Source organism: Ambystoma mexicanum, chromosome 5q, assembly GCF_040938575.1.
Source record: "Ambystoma mexicanum isolate Mex_15411 chromosome 5q, UKY_AmexF1_1, whole genome shotgun sequence".
Taxonomy (NCBI): Eukaryota; Metazoa; Chordata; class Amphibia; order Caudata; family Ambystomatidae; genus Ambystoma; species Ambystoma mexicanum.
This window is the reverse complement of record NC_090933.1, coordinates 1,293,264,624-1,293,289,594: the sequence shown is the minus strand read 5'-3', so window position 1 is coordinate 1,293,289,594 and position 24,971 is coordinate 1,293,264,624. Positions and strand designations below refer to the sequence as shown.

At 46.3% G+C, this 24,971-nt stretch overlaps 1 protein-coding gene across 2 annotated transcripts in view; it reads left to right on the top strand.

Annotated features, from left to right (window-relative positions):
- Positions 1 to 24,971, top strand: part of MROH1 (maestro heat like repeat family member 1) — a 2,813,132-nt gene that overhangs the window by 2,498,359 nt on the left and 289,802 nt on the right. For both annotated transcript variants that reach the window (XM_069621886.1, XM_069621885.1), the window contains one exon: positions 17,964 to 18,152. In XM_069621886.1, coding sequence (XP_069477987.1) covers positions 17,964 to 18,152 — 189 coding nt within the window. The remainder of the gene's footprint in view (positions 1 to 17,963; positions 18,153 to 24,971) is intronic.

The following is a 24,971-nucleotide window of genomic DNA, read 5'->3' as shown; positions in this document are numbered from 1 at the left end:
TTGTCAAGCATTACTCCCTGGATACACTCCATGGTCAGGATATGGCCTTTGGGAAAGCTGTGTTTTATTCTGCCATCTGATTGGGTATTCTAAATTCTTCTCCTTCCTCCATTCACTGATACTGCTTTGGGACACTGTCAAAGATTTGGAATACGTTGGAGGACACAATCCATTCGAAGAACTAGTTACTTACCAACTGGTAACGTTCTTTCGACTGGATGTTCCTCCAACGTATTCCACATCGAACTCCCAGCCTGCCCCTCTGACGTTTTTCCGATGCTATTGCAGCTTGCGTTCCCTCAAGGCTATGTGCAGTCAAGCAGGCATTGTGTACAAGCATGTCACATGTTATGGGGGAGAAAACATAAACTGAGGCTACGGGTGCTGTGCGTCCTATTTATAACATCCGGTGACGTCACCCTCGACGGTGGCCTTCGAGGCACATCGACCCGACGCCATCGACACAGGACGCCCTCTGACGAAAAATTTCCAAAGTAACACATCTGTGGACATTACATGTCAAAGATGTGGAATACGTTGGAGGAAAATCCAGTTGAAAGAACGTTACCAATTGATAAGTAACTAGTTCTTCTAGTGTCAGGGTTACATGAGTATGGTTTGGATACAAAGACAGTTCATTATAAGTGTGACTATTTGACTGATCTTTAATTTTAGTTTCCTAGGTAGGAAAATGCTCTTTAGGATAGGGACAAACCCTTTTTCTTTTAAATAAAGATGTCCGATAATGAGAATATTACATGTTTGTGTCCGCCTCTCATTTCGGACCCCTCACAGATGCCAGACCCTCTTCTCAGATTTATACTGTATCTTGATCGGGCCCAGTTCACTAACCTTCCAGGCATTCTCTTGCATGTACAATTCACCAGTATTCTCAATATACGGGGCGCAGACACCCTCTCTCTCTTCGGCTCTTGTTAGGGTTTTTTCTCACCCAGTATGTCTGTTTAGGTTCTCTGCTCGGTCCCATTGGGACTTTGCTAAAGGATATTTCTCCAGCATGGTGTCTGGCATGGATTCACATGCTCATGAATTTTCCCAGTCGTAAGGCTGGGAATCCTCAGTAAAAAGAAAAGCAGTTTCACTTTGGCCTAAAAACCGCATTTCTCCTCTATAACCAATGACTGCCCTTTGAGTCATACTGCCCCATCCACTGACCGTCGTCTCACTAAGCTCAGATTTGTACCGCACATTTCAGTGTTGGGAGTCCTCTCATCTTGCTCTTTGAGTATTTTGCTATTTTATCGAACTTTCTTTTGAATCTTTACATCGTCGACAGATGATAGACTACCGGCGGCGGGACCCGTTGCCGGTGAAGATCTACCTTTCTCACTGGATCTTCTCTGTGAATTTCAGAAGGCCCGGGCTTGTCGATGTCTGAGGAGAAAAGGAGTCTCTTCAAGATGTGCGCAAAGTGCAGACTATGGAATGTCTACGTCGAGGATCGGCACCTAAATTGTCTATATTGTCTGCATCCTGACCACGACTAGGACAGATGTGAGATTTGCTGCAGTTTCCTGCCGAAAACTAAGCGGGAACGGTATCGAAGGCTCCCGCTTCCCGAAGGAAAGGACTCTGACTTGGGCCCCGGGCATAGTCACGCCTCGTCGAGCAGTCATGCCTTCTACCAGGACCGGTCAGTCCCACAAGCGCACTCCATCTCACAAGAAGTGGTCAAGGTTCTTTGAGGATGCACCTTCCCAGGGGATCTAAAAGAAGGTTAAAAACTGCACTGAGGATCCAGCTACAGTCGCTGCAGCTGCAGGACCAAGTTCAGGTAGGACACGTTCCCCGTCTCCATCTCTGTCCACGGGGAGCCTGCCAGTGGGGGAGGAGGGTGTTAGGCAGAAACCTGTGCAGTTCCCTTAGGGACCACTGCAAAAGGCTTAAGACTACAGGTGTTAGCAGTCTGTACCACCCAGATTTACCTGGTAGCTGTGGCTGAGCAGCCAGACTTCTCTCAAGAAGAGTAAGACAGTATATAGAGTATACAAGATAGGTACCAAAATACAGTAGCACAAGCAAACACTGACCAGAGCTAGGATATAAAAGTATATAATTATTTATTTAAAAACACACTTTGTAAAATACACTAACACTAAAATGGCAAGCAAGTTCAAACACAGTCACTATTAATATATATACATCCCTGATCACTTACTGAACAAGTCTTAGTTAAAACACCACTTATTTTCAGACAGAGGTGAGCGCTTAACCTAAGATGGCACTCCAATAAGTTAATTAAAAAGGGAGGGAAAAAGGCAGAATTAGGAACATACACAACACCAACACTTTAGGAGAACCAGAGCAAGTCAGAAAAGGCAGAATCTACTGAGGAGCAAGAAAGTCATAGGCCAGGCCCACTCTTGAAGAGAGCAAGGCGGAATGTGTCCAAGATCACACAGTTGAATAGTACTTTAAGTAATAAAGAGCTGTTGCAAAGAATTCAAAAAGGGTTGGCTCACGTTAGGAAAAGTTAGTTAGTAGGTCCCAAGTCACCCCAGGATAGAAAGTCAACGATTTACGGGACACCTTGAACAGTCTGTTGCAAGGGAGACCAGGCGGGACGCAGTACCTGAAATGGTGAGAAAGCTCCAGCGGGGGCAGTTGTTCCTGGCAGCGGGTGCAAGTCGGTGCTTCGTCCAGGGGAAGAGGAGATCTCGACGTGGAGGCAAGCTGGAGGTCGTTGCATTGCCAGGGAAGAAACCAGCCGTGGAGTTTCTCGGTTAAAAGGTACTACCTTTTTATTCAAAGTAGTGGTGAAGCATGGCTATCCGGCCGCCGGGGTGCTTGGCAAGGGCGATTCGACCACGGGACGATCCAGGAAGGCGAAAAAGAGGGCGAACTGGTTATCCCCACCAGCTCAGAGGAAGAAGACTCTCCGGGATGAAGATCTTCTCTGTCGTTGGGAAGTGGTGAGACGGTTCAGCAGGGCTCCACCAGTGGTGTCGTCGTTGCCGGTCGGCTCAGCTTCTCCCTCTTCTGATTCTTTGGTCCTGTGGCGACTTCTGAAGTTCCAGTCCCCAAAGCCCTGCTTTTATGGAGAAAAACCCCGATTCATCAGTCCTAGCTGTCACTCAAACATGCTAAGAGGTGAGCCGGGCGGCTCACCACTGGGTCAATCACACAAGAGTGCGACTTTAGTTGCCGACGCAACTCAGTCCAGGGTGCCTAAACCCCCCTCCCACACATCCTGTAGACTCAGACAGAGTGGCACCACTTTTGGAGGCTTCTGTGGAGAAGCCCGCCAAGAAGTGGAACAAAGGGATCAACTTGGGTGGGAGTTACAGAGGCGAACACAAACGCCATTTTAAAACCGAGCCCTGGCAAAAAGACCCAACCGGGGAATAAATATTAAATAAATAACCCGGCGGTATCTTTAACATTGCACCAAAAAGTGGTGCGTTTAAAATGAATGGGAAAATCCCATAGGAAATATTCTGGTGGAATATTTTGCGTGGTAACCACTGCCACCAGCCAGAAACTCGACGAGGGGGGAATGCACAGTGCCCCCTCTAAAAACAGACCCAGGGGCAATCTAATTACCCCTACCAGTACTTCCACAATATGATGGTTTGTACTGGTTCTGTTCCAAATTTAAGACTAGTAAAGTCAATGGTGACTTTACATGCCCTGGGAGACAGTAGTCAGTTCCAAGGTATGGAGTCTATGTTTGGGGGTCACTATGACACCCCTGTGTTACTGCACTGAGGGTGCTGTGTAACACACTTACCATAAATACATGAACCCTGTGGAGTAAAAGACCCCATAGCCTATTAAACACATAACAAAGTCAAAGGATATCTGAAATCATGTCTAAGAGTGGGAGAAAAAGAGTCTCACTCTTAGCAGGAGAAAAAAATAAACCCCAAAAATCCAGCAAAGCTGCTGGGGGACTCACTAGGTTTGGGAAATTAGCCTTAACAGAGAATTCTCCCTAACAGAGGGTGTCTTCCATGAGGAAGTCTTTGACCCCCACGAAGCACAGATCTTCATCCAAGGACAAGGCTACTAAGGTGAAGTCTTCAAGTGGGCCGTCGAAAGCCCTATCAACGACAACTTCAACCTACCACGACCCCATCAACGACTTCTTCATCCTCCAGGGCACCATCTTCATTGACGACCGCAGCTCTGTTGACTATCTCTCCTGCATCTGGTTCGTCAACGACCATCACTTTTTCAAACGGAGAGCTTACCACTGCTGTGGTGTCTACAGTCAGGACAACGGCTATCCCAAGGGTGGCTCTGCCCACGTGGCCTCTGGCGGACAAGCTGATCAGGGAGCCCATTGTAGCCTCATTTCCTAAGGATTTGGGCAAGGAGAAGGAGCTGCTGCCTCTCATTAATTTCCTGTCGATGCAGATGGGGACTCCTGGGCCACTATTCTGATCATAAAGGAGGTCTTGGGCACCTGTCCGGAGAGCAGTCTCCCAGGAGGGAGCCTTATCTACCAGTGGAACCGCAGAGATGCTTCAGCCCAGAGCTGTTCCGGGCGGCGTCATTCATGCCTCAACCAGTGCCCAGGGACATGTCACTGGACATTCTAACTACACTTCACACCTTAGTGTCGGAGATACAGCAGAAGTTACTGGCAGCCCCCATGCCATGGCCAGTGCACATCCCTCCCAGGCCACTGGCTAGAATTCCTCCCAGGACGAGTCCTCCAAGGCCGAAGCGGCAACCTAGCCATGCAGTGCCGAAGTGCTTGCTGGCTCCACTGCAGCCAACACCACCCCAGAGACCCTTAACTCCGGTGATAGAGGAGCCAACACGCACCGACACAGGTACCAACACGGAGACTACAGCAACACATACGGATAAGTATGATGACTATGTCCCAGCGGACAGGGAGCCGCTTGTGTCACCCCTGCACAAAGTGGGCTCTTCCCATGCCATGATCTTGAGGGCTTCTGCTCTCTTCAATCAGGTTCTTGCGCAGAAGAAGGGGGCATTACTTTTTCAATGCTGAGAGTCATCATGGAAGACAGTCCTGTCCATCCCTCTGCTGGACAATGTGTGGAAAGAGGGTTTGGACCTCATGAAGACGTTGAATACCGCTCCTCCCAAAACAGACATGCTTGAGGAGAAGTCCCTGACTCGGCCCCTAGCTGCTTGAGATCAGTCTTTTCCAGACTCTGTGGTGTCCACCTCTGCCGAGAAGGTCTCGGCAAACCCATCATCTTCGTTCATGGTTCCTACTGACCAGGAGGGGAAGAAGCTTGATGCAGTGGGGAAACGCATCATTTACACCACGGCTTCTACTATCAGCTCTGGTATAAGCTTGGGCCGATCTTGGACTTCCAGCTGGACGACAAGAAGGCTGATGCCTTGACACTGTTCCAGGAGGTCGAAGTAGCTTCGGACCATGCTATCCTTGTGGCTTTGGATATTGCAGACTCTGACTTCCGTCAGATGCACAGTATGGTGGTCCTTCGATGCCATGGATGGTTGATGGCCACTGACTTCAAAGCAAACGTGCAGGCCAAGGTGGTGGACATGCCCTTAGATGGGGACAATTTGTTCGGAAAGGCTGTTGACGAGACGCTCCAGGCGATTAAGACCGATACGTAGATGGCACAGACCCATGGGACTGTAAGGTAGAGGAGATCTTCATCCTTTCGCTACTTAAGAGGGAAGTCAGGCAGGTCCTCCAAGGGGAACTCTGTGCCCTACCGCCAGCCCTCCCGCTCTATCTCCCAGGAAGCCTACAGGGAGCGTTTGCAAGCCTTCGGCAGCGGAAGACAGCATCGCTGTTGCCTGCATGCCAGGACGTAGACGCCCATGCAGGCCTGAACCAGCTGTGGGCCCAGGTCCCCCACTTTCGCACCCCAGTGGGCGACTGGCTACCAAACTTTGTCAAAAGTGAAGGACCATTACCATGGACAAATGGATGCTTGACGTTTTCAGGGGAACACCTTGGAGTTCCAACACAGGTGTCCTTGCGATCCTCCTCCACAAGAACTGCACATGGCTCAGCTGCTATTGGAGGTTCACGCCATGTTGGGAAAGGGTGCAGTAGAGCCCATCCCTCAGTGCCTCTGGGGTCCGGAGTGTACACCAAATACTTTCTAGTAATAAAGAAGTCAGGAGGGTGGCGGCCGATCCTGGACTTGAGGCGCCTCAACAAGTGCTTGCGATCCCAGAGATTCAGGATGGTCACGTTGCAGCACATGCTCGGCCAGTTGGAGGAAGGAGATTTCCTAGCGATCTTTGACCTGGAGTGCGCCTACTTCCACGTCCCCATTCATCATAAGCATTGCAACTTCCTGCGGTTTGTGGTCCAGGAGCGGCACTATCAGTTCAAAACCCCGCCCTTAAGCCTAAAATCAGCGCAGAGGGTGTTCATGAAGTGCCTGGCCCCGATGGCAGCACATCTACATCTGAAGGGCATCCACATATACCCTTATCTGGACAACTGGCTCATCTGCTCCCGATCCCATGCGCTAGCAATCCAGCACACGACTGAGTCCATTCGCCTTCTCGCGCTCCCCGGTGCCCTCCCTGGAAGCACAATCCCTATTGCACTGGGCTATTCTTCAGGACATGTTCCTCATCCCTTTTCGACTGGCAGTCACCTTTAACACCATTGCAGACTTGCTCAGCAGGGAGCTGCTGTCCTGCCACGAGTGAGAGCTTCGTCAGGATCAAGTATCCCTTCTCTTCCGCAAGTGGGGTGAAACCCGGATGTACCTCTTCGCGGCAGCGGACATGTGCCAGAGGTTCGTCAGCAGGTTTCCTCAGCCGAGGAGCCTTGGGGATGCCTTCCTGTTTCCGTGGGAGGGGCTCTTCCCATACGCCTTCCCTCTGATCCCGCTCCTGCTACGTGTGATCAACACACTCGGACAATGTCATTGCAGGATGATACTTATCGCTCATGTGCGGCCACAGCAGATCTGGTACCTGGACCTGCTGTGTCTGTCAGTGGCTCCCTCCATCCGGCAGCCTCCGCTTCGCGATCTTCTCTCCAGAGAAGACTGGGCAATACTGCACCATGACTGAGCATTGCTGCGCCTTCCGGCCTGGCTCCTGCAGCCCTAGAGTTTGGGCACTATTCCCTGCCACTGGAGCGCAAGAAGATCCTGACCTTCCCCCTCCCCTTCCTATTCTGCACTTGCATGGTCCGAATGTCACAAGGCCTAGTAGGACCGTTATTATTTTTCTCTTTGTCCTCCCACCTCCCCCTTGTGGCGCTTGGAAACACCTTGGCTGTATAGGCGCCATACAAATGTACAATAAATAAAAATAAATAAATAAAAAATCACCCCCCTCTGCATCAGCCACCACCTTTTCCAGAACAGGGGGATGGTACTCTCACATTTTTTTGGTCACAAAGGAGGACGGAGGTCTGCGACCCATCTTGGACCCGAGGTGCTTGAACAAGTTCCTTAGGAAAGACAATTTCAAGATGGCACTCTGGAGAGATGGAGGATCTTGTTAAGGATTTCAATCAGGTGACACACACCTTGGTCTCAGCCTAGTATGCAGCGCACAACTGAAATGCTCATTTTTTTATGTGATTCAATATTGAGATGGTACACCACTCATATCGCAACCCCTTTTCAAATGCCCCGGGTCACAATGGACCATGAACCAGCCTGGTTGGTAAAATACAATATTTATTTTAAAATTCAAGAGAAATCATACATTTTTTAATATGGGGCAGCAATCACCAATGGGGTCATAATTACAATGAGAATGTGAGCAATGCACTGGGTCTTACTTTCTAGTGGAACATATACACAGCACAGCAGAATAGAAGCACTTTTTGATTTAGGAAAGATAGCACCCAAGTTAGAATTTCCCCCTGCAATGTTCCCTCAACCCACAAATAAACAATTCTGAGTGGATAAACAGAAGCAGCAGGTAAATAGGAATAAGGAACAGGAAACCAAATCCAAATCTAACCTTCCCTCCCCAAATAAGAGAGAAAAACTTTACATTTTTTTTAAACCCCTTGCAATGGTATGAAATGACACTCGGAGATGGACAAATAAATAATGAATGTGTGTGAAAAACCTTGAAGCAAAAACAATTCCTCACTAGAGCAACAATTCAATGACACTAACAATCACAAATAATGGATTACCAAGAGCATACAATTCGAAAATGAGTGGAAAGCTTAAAACGGATTGCAACAAAATGACACGTCTAAAAGTTGCATTTTTTTCCATTCCCGCCTAAAATTAACCAAACGGTTAAGTGTATTTTTTTGGTTGGGGGATAGCTATATATCTCAGGTACAATATGAAAGTGAAAGTAAGTCTCTAGCTGGTAAATTGGATGAGTTATGCAAGATTTAGAAAGGTGCACTTTGAGAAAAATGTCGCTGTGAAATCGGAAAGGAAATCGGTTGGGACAAGAACCGTTTTACTCTATACTAGAGTATTCAGGCTTGGCCACCAAAGAGGGACACAGTAAGCTTCAGGGTTGATTCACGAGCTCAACCCTCTCACCCCAGCGCCCAACCTTGGTGGAACCAGTCCGATCACTCGAAATAGGACTAATGGCTTAGGATTACACAAGGCAAAATTACTAAAGAGATGGCGCTAGCACTAGAAGCCAAGGGTAGGGTTTCAAGAATGATTCTGACAGTTTGAACAAGTTATCAGGATAAGGATAGGATGACTTAGAGAATGGGATAAGGACAAAGACAAGATATGCTATGGATTTCTATGGGGTAGGCAAAATACTCACAGTCCACTTTTTGTTTGGGATTTTGGACCGTCAAGGGTTCTGGTCACTACACGGCAGGACGCCTAGCATACAGCTGGGCGGTTCTGGTCACCGGATGGCACTTCTGGACTGGCAATTCTGGTCACTGGATACTAAAGATCAGCTGGATGGCAGGTCTGCAGTAAGCATGCAGTTAGTGGTATCGGGATGCTTTGCAAAAACACCACAGCTTTCCCTTTTGGTTATTTGGGAATTTTAGTGGGATTTCAGAATTGAGGCCTTGCTGGAGCAGGCTCAGCAATGCTTGAGTTTCGCAGTGGGCCCTGGAGTAGGGTTAGCAATGCTTTGGCCTTGTAGTTGGGATCTGGAATCTCGATGGATGGAACAGGAACAGGGCGCAGGAAAATCAGGAAGAGTGTCTGTCTAGAGTATTTTCAGGGACTCTTATTTATAATGTCTAGTGACATCATCAAAGTATATGATTGGGGCAGGCTTAACTAAACACGCCTTTAACAACAGGATTAGACAAGGGTGATAGTCTCAGCCTCGCTCTCAACTGGTTGGATTTCAGGAAAATGTCAGATTTATGGTGTGAGTTTTACAATGTCCAAAAACCTCCCACAGTTACTTTAACCAAAATCCGATTTTGCCACCAACATACATTCATACAATTACAATCTCTTAGCAAATTATATACACAGATTACATATTTTGTGTCAAATCCTCCAGTTCTTGAGACCTTGTTTCGCCCTTCTAGCAGTTTTTCGCACTTTTCACTGGGATTTATATTACTCAAAATTCTAGAACTTTATACATGGGTGTGGGTTATCATAAAGGATGTATGTACAAAAATGTGCATTTGCAACATGGATGCTTTTCTTGTAATCTGTCATATTTTGCCATTTCTGTCCACAAGTTGTCAATGAATTCTACTTCAAAGAAAGCCCAAACATTCACTTTTACACTGCAAAAATCTTAAATTTTTACAAAGTCTTTCTGCAGAGATAAAAGTATTTCAAGTTTATTTCTGGAATAGTCTTTGGAAACAAATGGCAGTCCTTGTCACGTGATCATTTTTTTTCTTCCTTCAACTGCTACCAAATGTCATTTCCTTCAAAGCAAGGTGGGGGTTTCTCAGCGTGATTGAAGGTTTTATTGCCCCTTCACACTTCAAACTTCCTGGCCCTGGGAGCTCCATTGTCAGTGGGTTCATCCCAGCCAAGATTCTTTCCCACCCTGTAATTATCAGTGGGGTGTTAGTCTCTGCTGAGAGTTTATGGTGTGACTCCCTTCCTAGGCGAAAGTTTCAGGGCTGCCAACTGGAATAACTGGTTTTTGGGAGCTTGCAAATTTAGACCATGTTTTTTAAAATCTTTATTTTCTTATTTTGGGTCCTGAATTAAAGCAAACCTGTGGAATAAAATAGCCCCTGTGTGTATTATCACCAGCCACAAACCGCTTCACATTGCTAGGTAATGGCAGGCTTTCCTTCAACAGCTTCCTTTTTAAATGGGCATTTTTCTCCTTCAGTTTTGCAAAAGCCCAGTTTTACACGTGTTGAAAACTGCTAGCATTTCTTTCTTTAAATTCGGTTTGGAAGCTCCATCAGATTCCCTCACTGTCTTTGCAGCTATAGTCATTTTCTTGAATGCAGGAGTTTTATCTGAAGCATAGATACATTGAAACTGACCTGGCTCAGAGAGTTGGTCTCTTTGAACTGCTCAGCCTGGATACTTTTGGAAAGAAATAAAGTTGTGTTCCCGTGCGAGTAAAAGTGGAGTTCCTTGTTGATTTCTCTCAGAGTTGGTTTGACGGGGCCGGTCATTCAGAAATCATGCCTGGTTTTGGTGTTGCACAATGAAATATTAATCACAGTGGTTTCAGAATGAAGAGATGGAATTAGCATCCAAGCTGCATTTTTAAAGGATGAAAACTTTCATTTTGAAGGGGTATTTTTGGTCTTCGGCAAAGCAGTACTACCTTTTTCACTTTATTCCATTTATTATGTTTCAGAACACACTGACACGCTTCAGTGTGTCCCCTTGTTCCATCCTGCCTGAAGTGTGCTTGGCAGGACGGTGCAGCCATCTTTTTGTTGCTGCAAAAACGCAGTTTGGCGGCCGTGGCGCGCACAAGAGCCATCGCAGCCATTCGCTGTTTCTTGCACAAATGCAGTTTGGTGATGTGGGTAAATGCATTTGAGTGGGTCAATATATCCCACAATCTGTGGAGATCCTCCGGGCCCTAGAAATTCCGGATTAGCTTGGGTCACTCGACCTACAGGACGATTACTTCTGGCAACACTCATTACCAGTTTCAAGTTCTGCCTTTCAGGCTCACCTCCTCCACCCAGAGGGTCCTCATCAATTTGATGGCAGTAGTGGCAGCCAGTCTCTGGAAAGGAAGGATCCATGTCTTTCCCTACCTGGATGATTCATGCATCTGAAAGGCTGGGGTGCTCACCTGAAAGAGCTGGTGGCGAGCAGTTTGTGGTACCTGGCAGAGACAAAACTTCACATAAACCTGTTGGAGCTTAGGGCGATCGGACTGGCTCTGATGACCTTTTTGCCCTCCATACAGGGGAGGATTGTCCTGATCATGAATGGCACACATTGTCCATGCACTACGTCAACAAGACAGGCGGTGTAGGGTCGCCTCCCCTGTGCAGAGAGGTGATTCAGCTCTGGTTCTGGGTATTACAGAACAAAATCTCCCTGTTGGAAATTCCCTTTGCCGGGAAGGTTAATACGATGGCGGATGCCCTGAGCAGGCAGGGCTCTGTCTCCCATAAGTGTGAGCTGTGCCTGGAAGATCTCCTAGATATCATCTATCTTCACCCTTTGTGGGACCCCTCGAGTAGATTTGTCCACCTCCAGTGTAAACAGAAAGTGCAAACTCTTCTGCTCTTTTCCAGGGAATTTCCCCAGACAGGAGCACTGGGGGATGCATTGGTGGTGGACTGGAAATTCAGCTCCAGTATGCGTTCCCACCGATTCCTGTCATCCCTCCACTGATCAGGAGGTTGAAGAGGTATGAGGCAACCATGATCCCGATTGCCCCCAGACTGGGCCAGGAGAATGTGTTACCCAGACCTTCTGGACATGGCCATCGGTCCTCCACATCATCTTTCCTGGAGACCAGACCTTCTCTCTCAGGAGCAGGGGGTGCTGGTTCTCACCCGCGCATACACATGCTCAAACTGAAAGCCTGGCTTCTGAAGGGCTAAGGTACAGGGATTGGGACCTTCTGAAATATGCCAGCAACTAAAGCTGTATACTGCTGCCGTTAGAAATATTCTGCAGCTGGTGCAGAGCACAGGATGTGTAGCCTTTCTTATGTGACACCTCAAAGGCGTTGTCCTTCCTTCTTCATCTGGCAAGACAGGGCCTTCAGGTCACCAGCATCAAGTGCTATTTAGTGATGCTTTATATTTTCAAGCGCACGGCTGAACATGGTTTGTACTGCTCGATCCCTTTGGTGGTTCAATTTTTAAATGGCCTGACTAACACCTTCCGTCCGACACCCTTCGTGGTACCAGCATGGAACTTAAACTTAGTTTAAACTTTTCTCATGGCTTCCCCATTAGGGCCGTTACATTTGTGTCCTTTAAGGCTACTATCCTGGAAGACTGCCTTTTTGGTTGCCTTTTCCTGGGCCAGGAGCGTGAGCGAATTGCAGTCCCTGTCCTGTAAACCACCTTACACTAACTTTTCGAATGACAACGTGACTGTTAGAGTGCTCTCTTTGTTCCTCTCGATAGTCGCATTGGAATTCCACCTGTTGCAGAGAATTTGTTTGTCATACTTTATCCACTTCCTTATCCATCCAAGGAGGAAGAAAGGCTACATAGACTCGACCCCAAGAGGGCTTTGAGTTTCTACATCTCCAGGACAAGACAAATCCGACTGGAAGATCAGCTATTCATTGGATACACAGACCCGAAGACAGGCAAAGGAATAACAAAGCAAACCATGTCTAGATGGATAGTGCTTTGTGTTTCCGAATGCTACACCAGGGTTTGTAAGGATATTATACCTACCCAAAGTTGTGTCAGAATTTCTCAAAAAATTAAACTCCTGGGAGCTCATGTTGCTCCTGAGCATAATTTGAAGGTGGGTTCCTAGTATGCTTGCACTCTGGCGTATCAGGTACCTCCCGCCAGATTTTGGTCATTTGCACAGCGAGGTGCAAATGTAAAGTGCAAAAGAGGCGACAAGTGTGTACCCTGCCTTTTGCTCTTCATATTTGCACTCTGCAGTGCAAAGGGAGTGAACGCTGCCTGGTATGCTTGCGTGCTGGGCAGTGTTTACTTTTCATTGTGAGCACTGCTTTCATTTCAATTCTACATGCTCCCTGCCATGTTTGCATGGCAGGGAGTGTGTACAATGGATCCCTTTGGAGTCGTCCTGCTTTATGCTGGTGCATAAAGCTGGCGAACCCCGTAGGGATTTCCAGCATTTGCACCAGCAGGAAAATCCATGCCAGCACTCTTTTCCACCATACAAATGAATGAAAATGAGCTGTGCCATCAACGGAAGGCGCAAAAGGCTTGCACAAGGCTTTTACGACAAAATTGAACATGTGTCCCTGGGTATTTTACTCTCCTTATCCTTCATCTGAATATGAGGTTCCACAGGTTTGATACAATAAGGGCACTGAGCTCCTTTCTAGCCATAAGTAGCGCGATCATGCAGGAAAACCAAACTTTGTATTGACTACACTGGCTCTAGAATAGGAAAAGCAGTTACTAAACAAGTCTTATCCTGTTGGATAGTGCTTGGCTTTGTAAAGTGCTTCTCACGACATAAACAGACACCTGTAAGCCTCAAAGGCCATTCTACCAGAAGATCAGCTCTGGGTATACAGTGTTTATATCAAATTTGTTATATTGAATGCCCATATATCGAATTTTTTATATTGAAAACATTTATAGTGAATGCATTTAGGGGTGCGGTAAAGGGTTAAATGTTTTTGTGAAACGATCGGGGTAGGTTTTTAGAAGTTTGACACATGGGTTTTGGGAGGACCTCTTTTCCCCCAAAAAAGTGCTTTCACTATAAAGTTTTCAATGTAAAATATTCGAGATATGTGCATTCAATAAAAGATATTTCTATATAAAGACATGTAAAACTATTACTGCTCTTCAGAGGGGGGTCCATGCTTTGGACACTTGCCAGGCTGCGGCTTGATCATCATTTCCCTTTACCAAAATGATTGCCTTGACTCTGTCTGTTTTGGACACTCACTTTGGTAGAGCAGTCCTCTAAAAACATCCTTGTGTGACTGTTTTCTCTCTGGACGTGTTCGCCACTCTTCCAGGGTTTATGTTGCTGCTATGGGAGTCTATATAAGATGAGGAATCTGACAGATGATACTATCCATTGGGAGAAAAAATGACTTCCCTCCTCTAATGTTCTTTCTGAGGGATGTTTCTCATCTCTCTTCTGTCCTGCACCACGGGAGGGGAAGGCCGCTCCAGTTTCCCCTGTTTTTGGAAAACTAAGGTCACTGGCTGCGGTGCTAAATATGCATGGATACTCTACATCCTGGCTGAATCTTAGATATCTAAGTTTAGGAAAACGTGGGAGGAATTTCCATCAGAAAAAACCTTAACAGAGGATGGATGGTCTGTATGTCCTTCGCAGTAAAGAAATGTCATGTCACGCCTTTAACAGCCCATCTCTACAAAGAGGAGAAGGGTTATCGCAAACATAGGCTCCAACCCACAGTAGCCTATAACAGTGATAGCCCCACATCTGAATTTCCAGGCTACTGAGGACTCTTCCCAAACAGTACATTCAGATAACTAATCTTTGTACGAGCTTCCCTCCAAAGTAGCCTTACAGGAACATTCCCCGGACAGGGCTGGCTGGCTGACTGATGGAGGCAGTTGGAACCATGGGACCCTGTTAATCAGGGACTAAACAACTGAGCACAAGCACAGCAACAATAACCTCTGCAAGGCTGGATACACCATCAGAATAACCCACTTACAGGATACGTCTGCTCTCAAGATCTATCCGGGCAGCTGGTCAAAGTATCCCAAGGCCACCAGGGTTGGGGCAAGGGTCGGGATCTAGAACAAGTACCTCCCCTTGCCCAATCAGCATGAGGGACACCAGGATGAAGAGTCTGATAGAGATGACATCAGACTTGCCCTGGCTGAGGTGCTGTTTCACTAACATAATGGCAGCCAGAAACTCCCGGGGTGGAAATGCCATTAGTCCAGCCAAACCAATCTCTTATCCTCAGTAAAGACTTTTGACTGTTTAAAACTCCATAGTCCTGCACAACTGGTACTCGCCTAGCAAAAGGATGACCTTCTAACCCCATTCCAGAAGGACCAGCATGGGAAACCCTACAGAATGGTGTAGGGACTCAGATGCATTCCAAAGGGCAGCATGGTGATAGAAAGGCTGCCACTCAGGCCGGGACAGAGCCCAAACATGCATAAAAAAGCCAAAATTAGCAAACACATTGATGTCATGACACTTTTGACATGTTCCTTAATACTATTTGATGCCAAAATCTGATTGCTTCCCCTGTCTTGGAGATCATATTCTCAAATTTAGTTTAGTTTAGCATTTATATAGCGCTACGAACTCTCAGGTATCTGAGCGCTGCTTATTATTACCCACAGTGTGTGGTGCTCTTTTATCGACCTCGGAAGGATGAAAGGCTGAGTTTGGCCCTGCCAGGATTCAAACCTGCATCACCAGGCTCTCCACAGATGTCAAAGCGAGCGCTCTACTTGCTGTGCTATCGGACCGGCTGTTCACTATTTTATTTACATAAGTAGGTTGATAATGGAGGCTTTGTCTCCTATTGGACATCCTCAAAGACTCCATGTTATTATTGAGTAACACGCTTTTTGACCAACCAGGAAAGGACTGTGTATGGTTTGTTTGTTTGTTTATTTATATTGCGCACCAGACCCAAGGTTAATTGGGCGCGAAGGCAGAAAGAGGGTTGTTCAACTTAGGTTACATGTTACAAATAAACAGGGGTACAGCTACGGTTACAATGCTGTAGGCATGTAGTGTCAAAAAATCACAGAAGTATGTACAATGAGTTAACAAGAATGCAGATGTGACAGATAAACAGAGCAGAGCAAATATACAAAATGGTATGCCACACTATATCATTGTTAATAACCATGGCCAAATTTGTGAGTAGTGAGTCTGACAAAGCCTGTAGCATGAAATAAAAGTTGCTGTGAAGGATTTAGGGATTGTAAATCTGCCACAGCCTTATTGTTAAAACTGCTGCCTCAAGCAAACAAAAAGAAGGGCTGTTTGAAGATCAGTTTAAATGAGCAAAAATATGGAGTTTTCAAAGGATGGTTGTAAAGAATTCCAAAGGCAGAACACCTTTTTCAGTTTTGTCAAGGTCCTTTGGAGTCAACAAACTACTTAATGTGTATTTGCTCTTGTCTGATAAGAGGTATGTATTTAACAAAAACATTGATCATCATGTATCTAGCACTGATGAGGTAATGAAATTGTTCATGACTGCACCAACAAATTGAATATCTTTAAAGGTAATTGTGATGCGAGACCCTTTTAAGTATAGGTCGCTACTAGGCGGATGACTAAATTTGCTTTCACTTATTATGTACATATTGCATGATATTTAACATGGTGTATCAGAGTTGATTAATAGATTCACTTATTGTAGTAACTAAATGTGATTTTGTTTCAATACTTCACAAATAGAAATAAATCCCGAAATACAATTAGATGGCAAATAAGAACATAGAAAAAATAATTGACTTCCCAGTAACTGTGGTCTGCCATCGCTTATCCATTTTTGCAGATGTACATTTTTGAGATAGTCCCAATCATCAGGAGTAGAAAACATTTTAATATAGACATTCATTTAATGTTTTGCATAAAATCCTATCCAGTGAGTTTCCTTTTCACCAATGACTGTGTGTTAGCCTGATCTTCATCCCTTGTGCCCATTTTAGATTCTTTCAAACACTGGTGGCAATACACTTACCAATGGCCGAAAAAAAATACTGGCTGGGTTGCATGTGACTCAACAGTGGAGGAATTATTTTCCTTACTTTCGGTACCAGCATATCTGATGGATGCATTCTTATCGGACACAGACAGGACATGGACGTTATGAACATTGCCACAAGAGGGTGCCAGGGCACTGCTGTGTGACTGTCAGAATGGTAAATTAACCACTGGTGCAGTAAGTGGTGACCTGAGTACACGTGTGAGGTTACACCTACTTGTACCTGGTATACATAGACAAGAATGACAGTAAAACTCCAACAGACTTGGAAAACTCTTTTCCCACTTTGCCACATTTATATTTCGAGTCTTGGAGGTATTAATTGTCAGCAAACAAGAGGTGATCGCTGGAATGTTTAGAATTAATCTTTTTCTCTTGCACAGCTCTAGGAAAACCTCAATACCATTGTTGTTTAACTATTACAGTAAGGGTAAAGACCATGTGATAATACGTCTTGCTCCCATCCCAAAAGGACCGTCCAGCTCAAGTTGCTTGGTGACAATCCCTTCTGCACAAGACCACAAGGAACCCCAGACATGTTTCGGCCTCATTTGGCATCATCAGTGAGGTGTGGTTTGGGTCTCTAGGCCCAGCAGGCTCGGGACCGATATCTGAGCTTACCCGTCCCACTTGAGGTCACTAAAGCAGGTTTAGAATTAATCTTAATCTCTTGGCAAACCTCCAGACCATTGTGCTTTTGCCTGCCATTACAGTAAGGGGAAGACCATGTGCAAATAGGGTTAGGTTCCAGCCCAGACTGCTTGGTTTACATAGTTTCTACACGGGACCACAAGCAACCCTGCTGTATTTATTTTCAGTAGAGCTGATCAAGAACGTGGTAGAGATGTGGGGGTCTGATCCATGAAGACTGGGCCATCGGAATACAACAGAACAGGTGTATGCACCAAGCTAAGGAAATGACTCATTGCATGAAGTGGAAGTTCCCAACTAAGCACCTTAAACAGGATGGGGGCCAAAACACAGCCTTGCTTAAGGTTAGCCTCTGACGTTATCTTGAGTGCAATACCTTAGTATATACCATCACCCTCCTTTCGAGCGCTGTGGCAAAGAAGATGCGTGCATACTAAAGTGGTGCCACTCAAATCTCCATAGCCCTTTTTATCAACAATGCGAGAACCAAACAACTAGAAGTTGATGAAAGCCCTTCAGTGTTATTATGGAGTTAATATTTGCACAAGTAAGGAAATGTTTGCTTTTTTATTTTAAACTTTGTTTTTTTTCCACAGGTGTCAAAGAATGGGCCTCAACTGCTGACTTCTCTGATTAATGCTATGGATGACAAGGATGACAGCAACAACCTGGTGACCCTAGAGGCCAAATCCAGTCTATCAAAAATCCTTTACTTTGTGAATGAGAGTGACATCCGCTCTGTACTCATCCATATTGCCATCCGTATCCGACCCTTCTTTGACAACGTAAGTCTGCAATGGGAGTATATCATTCCTTCCACCTGCACATTCCTCATAGAAATATCCTTCAGTTGCACTACAGCCTTTGGAAACAGTTTCATGCACCAGGGGGTGAACTGCAGCTTTCCTTCGACTCCATTCAGCGTCATTGGAGCCGGCTACCCCCTACTGTGCCCTTGGTGGCTGAAAGTTTCTAAAGTCAGACTTACACCTTGAGAATATTTCAAAGATGAGGAATTTGTGGGCTAACAGATCTCAAAAAAAGAACATTATCCAAGTTCATTATTTGCTGTAGTTGATGTTTGATTGTGCATATGTTACAGAACTAGCTGTATCCTGCTTAGCATACCTCAAGCATGCTCTTCCCTCACTGTCTGCTCTCTTTTTATCTCTGTCTCGCTCTGTACGGGTGAGAGTCATGTTGTCAGGTGTGCACTTGCTAAAGCAACGACCGCCATTGCTGATAGCTGTGCGAACAGAGGAGGAAAAATCGATATCGTCTAAGAGTAGTCCTGACATTGGACATCTGCTGGACCCCAACATGGTCCACACTATGAGCTTTCATAAGGCCTGGACACCGTCTGGTCAGGACGCCTATTTTGGTAGAGCAAACCTGCAAAATATTTTGATCTGACTTTTGCCTCTGGGTTTATTCTCCCCTCCTCCATCATAACTAAACTCCTATTGGAGTCTCTAAGATGAGGAATCTGTGAGAGGACAGAATAGATTAAAAGAACAAATGGTTTTCCTCCGGTAATGTTCTTTCTGATGGCTAGTCCCCCTGCCCATCCCCCACCGATTCCTTATTGCTCTCCCATCCTGCCCCTCGGATAAAGAGCTCTCTCACACCAAAAATGTTGTAATGACAGTTGATTCCCCAATGTGGCTACCCTTGAGGAAGAACACCAAGGGACTTCGTGCCAGTGTTGCATGGCCCCCTTGTGTCGAAAGGTTTCTGAGGTCTGCTAAAGCAGGAAGAACGTATCTAAGATAAGGAATCTGTGGGAGGTACATCCATCAGAAAAAACCATTAACAGAGGTACGTAATTTGTTCTTTTGATGTACTGCTCTGTGTCGCATATAGCTACCAGGGCAGAGTTATTCTAAAGTGCTAATTTTGTCCCAGAGTGGGTTCCATAACCCATAAAGTGTCATAGATTAGCAAATTGGTGGCAACTTTTATACTTTTTAAGGCAGCACATCATTGGAGCCTTTTTACCACCTTGGTAATCCCTTTGTCTCTAAAAAGGAGCAAACTGTTTACCTGGTATTTTGATGTGAAGTTCTGTAACCTGGCCAATTTCTTTGGGGTCCTTTGTTGTCATGTTCATAGCAGAGATAGCTTATTTGGCTCAGAGCACCTAAAACCTGTTTGCTTAAATAGGATCCATTCCTCACTGAGTGAGCGTCTACCAGACACCCCCGGGAGGGGGGGGGGGGGGCAAAGGGTGGGAGCGACAGGGGTCGGGGGGGTTGGTGTGTGTGTGTGTGTGTGTGTGTGTGTGTGTGTGTGTGTGTGTTGGCTAATAGCTTGCAACTTTAATTTAGTAGAGCTATGTTATGTTAAAGGTTCTTACACTGTGCACTGTTGCCACCTGTGTGGTTTCTTGTCGCTCTGACAGATTTATAAAGCCAGGGGGTCGGAGGGTAGGTTAGTAGGACTGAGCTGGAGAAAAGATCAAGAGAGCTGTGATGTGCTGTTGGCAGCTTCAGTTCGGTTGACACCGTTCACTGAGCCTAGGTGTGTTTTTCGATTGGTAGCCGCCATGTGCTGTTGGGCGAGGATATGTGTGGTTTGTTTCGTTGTTGTGGTGTAGTGAAGTGTGTGCGGTTTGTTGTGCTCTAAGAGGTATGGTTGTGTTTAGTTCAGAGTTTGGGAGGTGTATGCAGAAGGGTGAGTTTTTAGTAGGGTTGGTTAGTGGCAGTACCCTTTCCTACCCCTGCTGTTCTGACTAACTGGCCCATACCACTTCCCCTGTCAGTGACTGGACAGAGTTCTTTGACGGGTAAGGTCTTTAAATGCATCTTTGAGAATAGGGTGGTGAGAGAGTCTTTTCTGCATTGTATCTGGTTCCAGACACTAGGTGTATAGCATCAAAATGCCTTTTTCCTTGTTCTCCCCTCTTGCACTTTTATGTTTCCAGACTGGTGGTTATGTGGTTTTTGGTGGAGTGCTGACCTCTGTCGATGCTAAGTTTCTCGCCCAGTAAAGTGAGGTTTTGGTTGTGAATGCACTGTGGGTGATGCTAGCAATGTTGAAAATGATTAATTCTTGAAAGGGTAGCCAGTTAAACTCCTTGAGGATGTGGGTGATGTGGTTGAAGTTTCTTAGTCCTGTTCTGGGGCATGCTGTAGCATGCCCAATTGCCATCAAGGTGGCATCTGGAATGCCTGCAATTTGGTCTTTGTCACTGCCAGGTGTGAAACTGTCATAGGGAAGAAAGGCTGCACTTTGTGGAGATGTGCAAGTTGCAATTGTGTTCCATGGGTGTTCCTGGTGATGTGGGTTTTGAATGAAAAGTCATTGTCGATAGCAAAGCTGAGCGATTATGCACTGCTTAAGAGTTGAGGCATATGTCTGTCAAACATCATGCCAGCCAACCAATTCTGCACTTTTGCAAGCTTTGTAAATTAATTTGGTATTTTTAGGCTTAAGCTTCTGGTAGACGCTTGAGATCCAGGCTTTTATGAGGGATAGACAGTGCTTTATTTGATGGAGATTGTCAGTTGATCTTGAAGTAAGGCTTTGTGTCATCTGCATATTGGAGTATCTTGATGTCTGTGTTTTCAAGGAGGTCCCCCAGAGATTTCATGTAGAGGTTGAAGGTGATGGGACAGAGCCTTGTGGCACTCCATGCGTTACTGTGTGGCACTGAGATCTGTGTGGGCCCATCTGGACGAGTTGGTCTCCGTTGGAGAACTGTATCCTCAAAGCTCATGAGCGTGGGAAGGATTTTGAGGAGGGATTCGTGATAAGTGTTATCAATGGCAACAGAGGTGATGTGGATTAAACAGGGGTTACCTTTGACCCAGATTGTGTAGAGCAGGGATGCACAACTGATTTTGACAGAGGGCCGAAAGTACCTTACATGAGGGCTATAGTGGGCCGAAAAGTAAATGTGGGCGGGGCGTGGCAGGAGGGTTTTTCAACCCCCAATTTGTATTAAACACATGGAAAAAGAATGTTTTTGAGGGGTAACGATTTTTTATTTGCATTTCAAACTTACATTTTGTACTATACATTTTCCATTGTTATAATAAGTTATAATACTATTTAGTTATTGTACATCGTCTGTTTAATTAAATTATATATATTTTATTGACCCTTGATTGGACATTCCGTTAATTTGGACTGCTATAGTTTTCTGTTTGGGTTGCCCAAGAGGAGTATGGCCTTCGTTGAGTCAGGTTTCCTCAAAAAGCAAAGGATGTACATCTCCTAACTGAGCCTGTTTTTGCTTTATTATTGGGTTCACTCTTGGAGTGCAACACTATGCCCCATGGCTCCCACCCCCAACCAAACACTATGCCCCATGGCTCCCTCAACCCCCAACCAAACACTATGCCCCATGGCCCCCTCACTCAGCATACAAACTAGCAAGCATGCACACATACAGACCCTGCATCTCAACATACACTGCACTTACACTCCAAAACAAACATTCATGCACACCCGACACCCCCCACCTCCGCATCTCAACATACACAAAACAAACATTCAAAACCAAACATTCATACACATCCGACACCCCCCCACCCCGCATCTCAACATACACAAAAATCATTCAAAAGCAAACATTCATACACATCCGACACCCCCCACCCCTGCATCTCAACATACACAAAACAAACGTTCAAAACCAAACATTCATACACACCCGACACCCCCCCCCCCCCACCTCAACATACACAACACAAACATACAGCAAAACAGACCCAACACACAAACAGACCACTTACCGGAGACGTGCTGGAAGACAGGTAAGCTGGAACGCTGGCGAGGTAACTGGAATCGTACTACGGCTGGCGTGGTCCAAGGCTGAAATGCCTTCCGGCATCAAGCCTTATGGACCATGCCAGCCGTAGTGCTGGCACTCCATTGGTGCAGCACACACACACACTACGTGGCTCGTAGGAGCGATGTGGTGTGTGTGTGCTGAGCCAATCAGGGCCCGTGTTTTGTCCGGCCTGGAAGACAACAAAGACTTTCCTAATTTTATTTTATTTTAAAATGTTTTTATTGGCATTTGGCATTCACTGTTATATTTCCAACCTGTACAATCGTGGTTTATGTCTATGCATGAATTACAAATCTCTTATGTCTTACAAGGCATGGGTGTTATTGAACAACAAACAAAACAAACAAAGAGAGAACGAAAAAGAAAGAAAACAGAACAAGTAACAGTGGTAACAGTGACTGTCCTTTGAACTCTGTGTGGTTATAGCCTCATTTCCGTAGATGAACCCCAGTCTCCACTCCATTGGGCTCTGGCCGGTGCCCATGGCACATAGGGGGGGAAGTGGGTGTAGAATGGATGCTACTGTGCGTGGGTTAGGCCGTTTTGCCGGTTGTGGAGGGTTGATTCAGGGAGGTTTATAGCTCGTCGAGAAGATCATGTCTCTCAGAAGGGTCTTCCAGGCCTCCAGTGTGGTGCTCGGGTCTTCGCCGCCCCGATTGTTCCCTTCCTCCCATGCTCTGGTTTCTGCTGCCGTCCATCTTTCCATCTCCCTGATCCAAGGTTCGTACCTGGGGCCTGCTGAGGATTTCCAGGCCATTGCGACCGTTCTCTTTATAAGCACACATGCTATGTCCATCAGCTTCACCAAGTGTTTGATTTTGCCCAGTCTCGGGTAGGTGCCTAGGAGGCACTCTTTCGGAGTCCATTCATATACCTCAAGGCCCGCTTTCCTGCAGGTCTGTTCGGCTGCGAACCATAGTTTGAGACTTAGGGCAAGTCCAAAATATGTGGATCATGTCAGCATGGTCAGAGGAGCACCATGGGCATGCCGGGTTGACTCTGTCATTGAAGGTAGATACTCTATGTGGGGACATGTAGGTCCTATAGAGGACATTGAGTTGTATTAGCCTGAATCTTGCGTTCCTAGATATCTCCTTCGGGTATGCTAGGGCTCTCGACCATTCTCCCTCCGTAATTTCGGTCCCTAAGTCGGATTCCCATCTCTCTTTCAAACGTGTGCTTCTTGGGTTAGGCCTATCGTTTATTTGGGCATATAGCCTTGATGTTGGTTTCCAACCATCGCTTACTCCGTACATCTCCTGGATCAGGGCGTGTGTTTCAGGCTCCTCGGGCCATACATCCCATTTCTCCTTGGCGATAAATTTCACCTTTTGGTACCATAAGTAGTGGCTCAGGGTGATCCCCTCGTTCTCTTGCAGTGATTCGAAGTCCCTGAATTGCCCTTCCTCAAACATATCTCCCCACGTGTAGATGCCGAAGTTTTCCCATCTCCTCATTGTTGGTAGGTCGCCGGGGACTTTACACATGTCTGCTAGGATGGGGGTTTCGGGTGAGTACGAGTGTTGCAGCCCCAGCATAGAGTTAACCTTTTTCCACACCTGTCGACCCACCTGTACTATTATGGGCGGGTCGGGAGGCCCCATTTTGTTGTTCCATATCAGTTCTTTAGGGTGTAGGGGTGAGGTTAGTTGGCAGAGGAGGTTCGTCTCAGCTGAGGGCTCGTCGCTCAGCCATTTGGCGACATGTGTTAGTTGGGCCGCTAGGTAGTATCTTCTGAAGTCCGGTAGTTGGATACCGCCTGCGGAGTAGGGAAGTGTGAGTATGTTCAGTGCAAGCCTGTGCCTGGATCGACCCCAAAGAAAATCTTTGATCAGGGATTCCAGTTTCCTGAAGAAGGATGGGGGAATGTAAAATGTTATATTGGTGAAGTAATAGAGGAATCTGGGCAATATTATCATCTTGGATATTGCGGCTCTGCCCATCACCGAAAGCGGAAGTTTCGACCAAAATTTGGCGGATCTCCGTACCCCCGATAATGCGGCTTCAGTGTTGCTTTCGTGAGTGGAGATTGGTGTGTGCTTGATGGTGATGCCCAGGTAGCGGAAGGACTCTGTTTGCCACTGGATTCCAATCTCGGGGAGTTCTTCTGTGCTCCTTCCCCTGAGGCCAGCCAGAGGGAAGGCGGATGATTTCTGCCGGCTGAACTTTATGCCTGAGTATTTCGAGAAGTTATCTAAGATATCTAGAGCTATCGGGGCATTCATCTGAGGGTCACGAAGATATAAAAGGACATCGTCGGCGTACAGGGAGATGATGTTGTCTGTACCGGCGATGCTTATGCCCGCGTCGAATAGCTGTTTCCTGAAATAAATTGCTATTGGTTCCAGACCTAGGATATATAGCATTGGTGAGAGCGGGCATCCCTGTCTGGTCCCCCTTTGGATAGCCCAGGCCCCTGACACCATGCCCCCTGTTTTGACTCTTGCCATCGGGTTATTATAGAGTACTTTGACCCATCGGATAAAGTGTTCGCCCATTCCAAACTCTCTCAAGGTTTCGATTAGCCACTCCCAGAAGATCGAGTCTAAAGCCTTAATGGCATCAAGCGAGAGTACCGCTAGGTCTTCTTTGCTTTCCTCTGTTTGTGCCATTATGTGCTGGAGCCTTCTTAGGTTGGCTGTAGTGTTGCGTCCAGGGACAAAGCCGCATTGATCTACGTGAACCAGGGAACCTATCACCTTTGAGAGCCTCTTGGCCAGTATGGTCGTAAGTATTTTGCTATCGTAGTTTAGAAGTGCGAGTGGGCGATATGAGTCACATTTTTCCGGCGGTTTGCCAGGTTTGA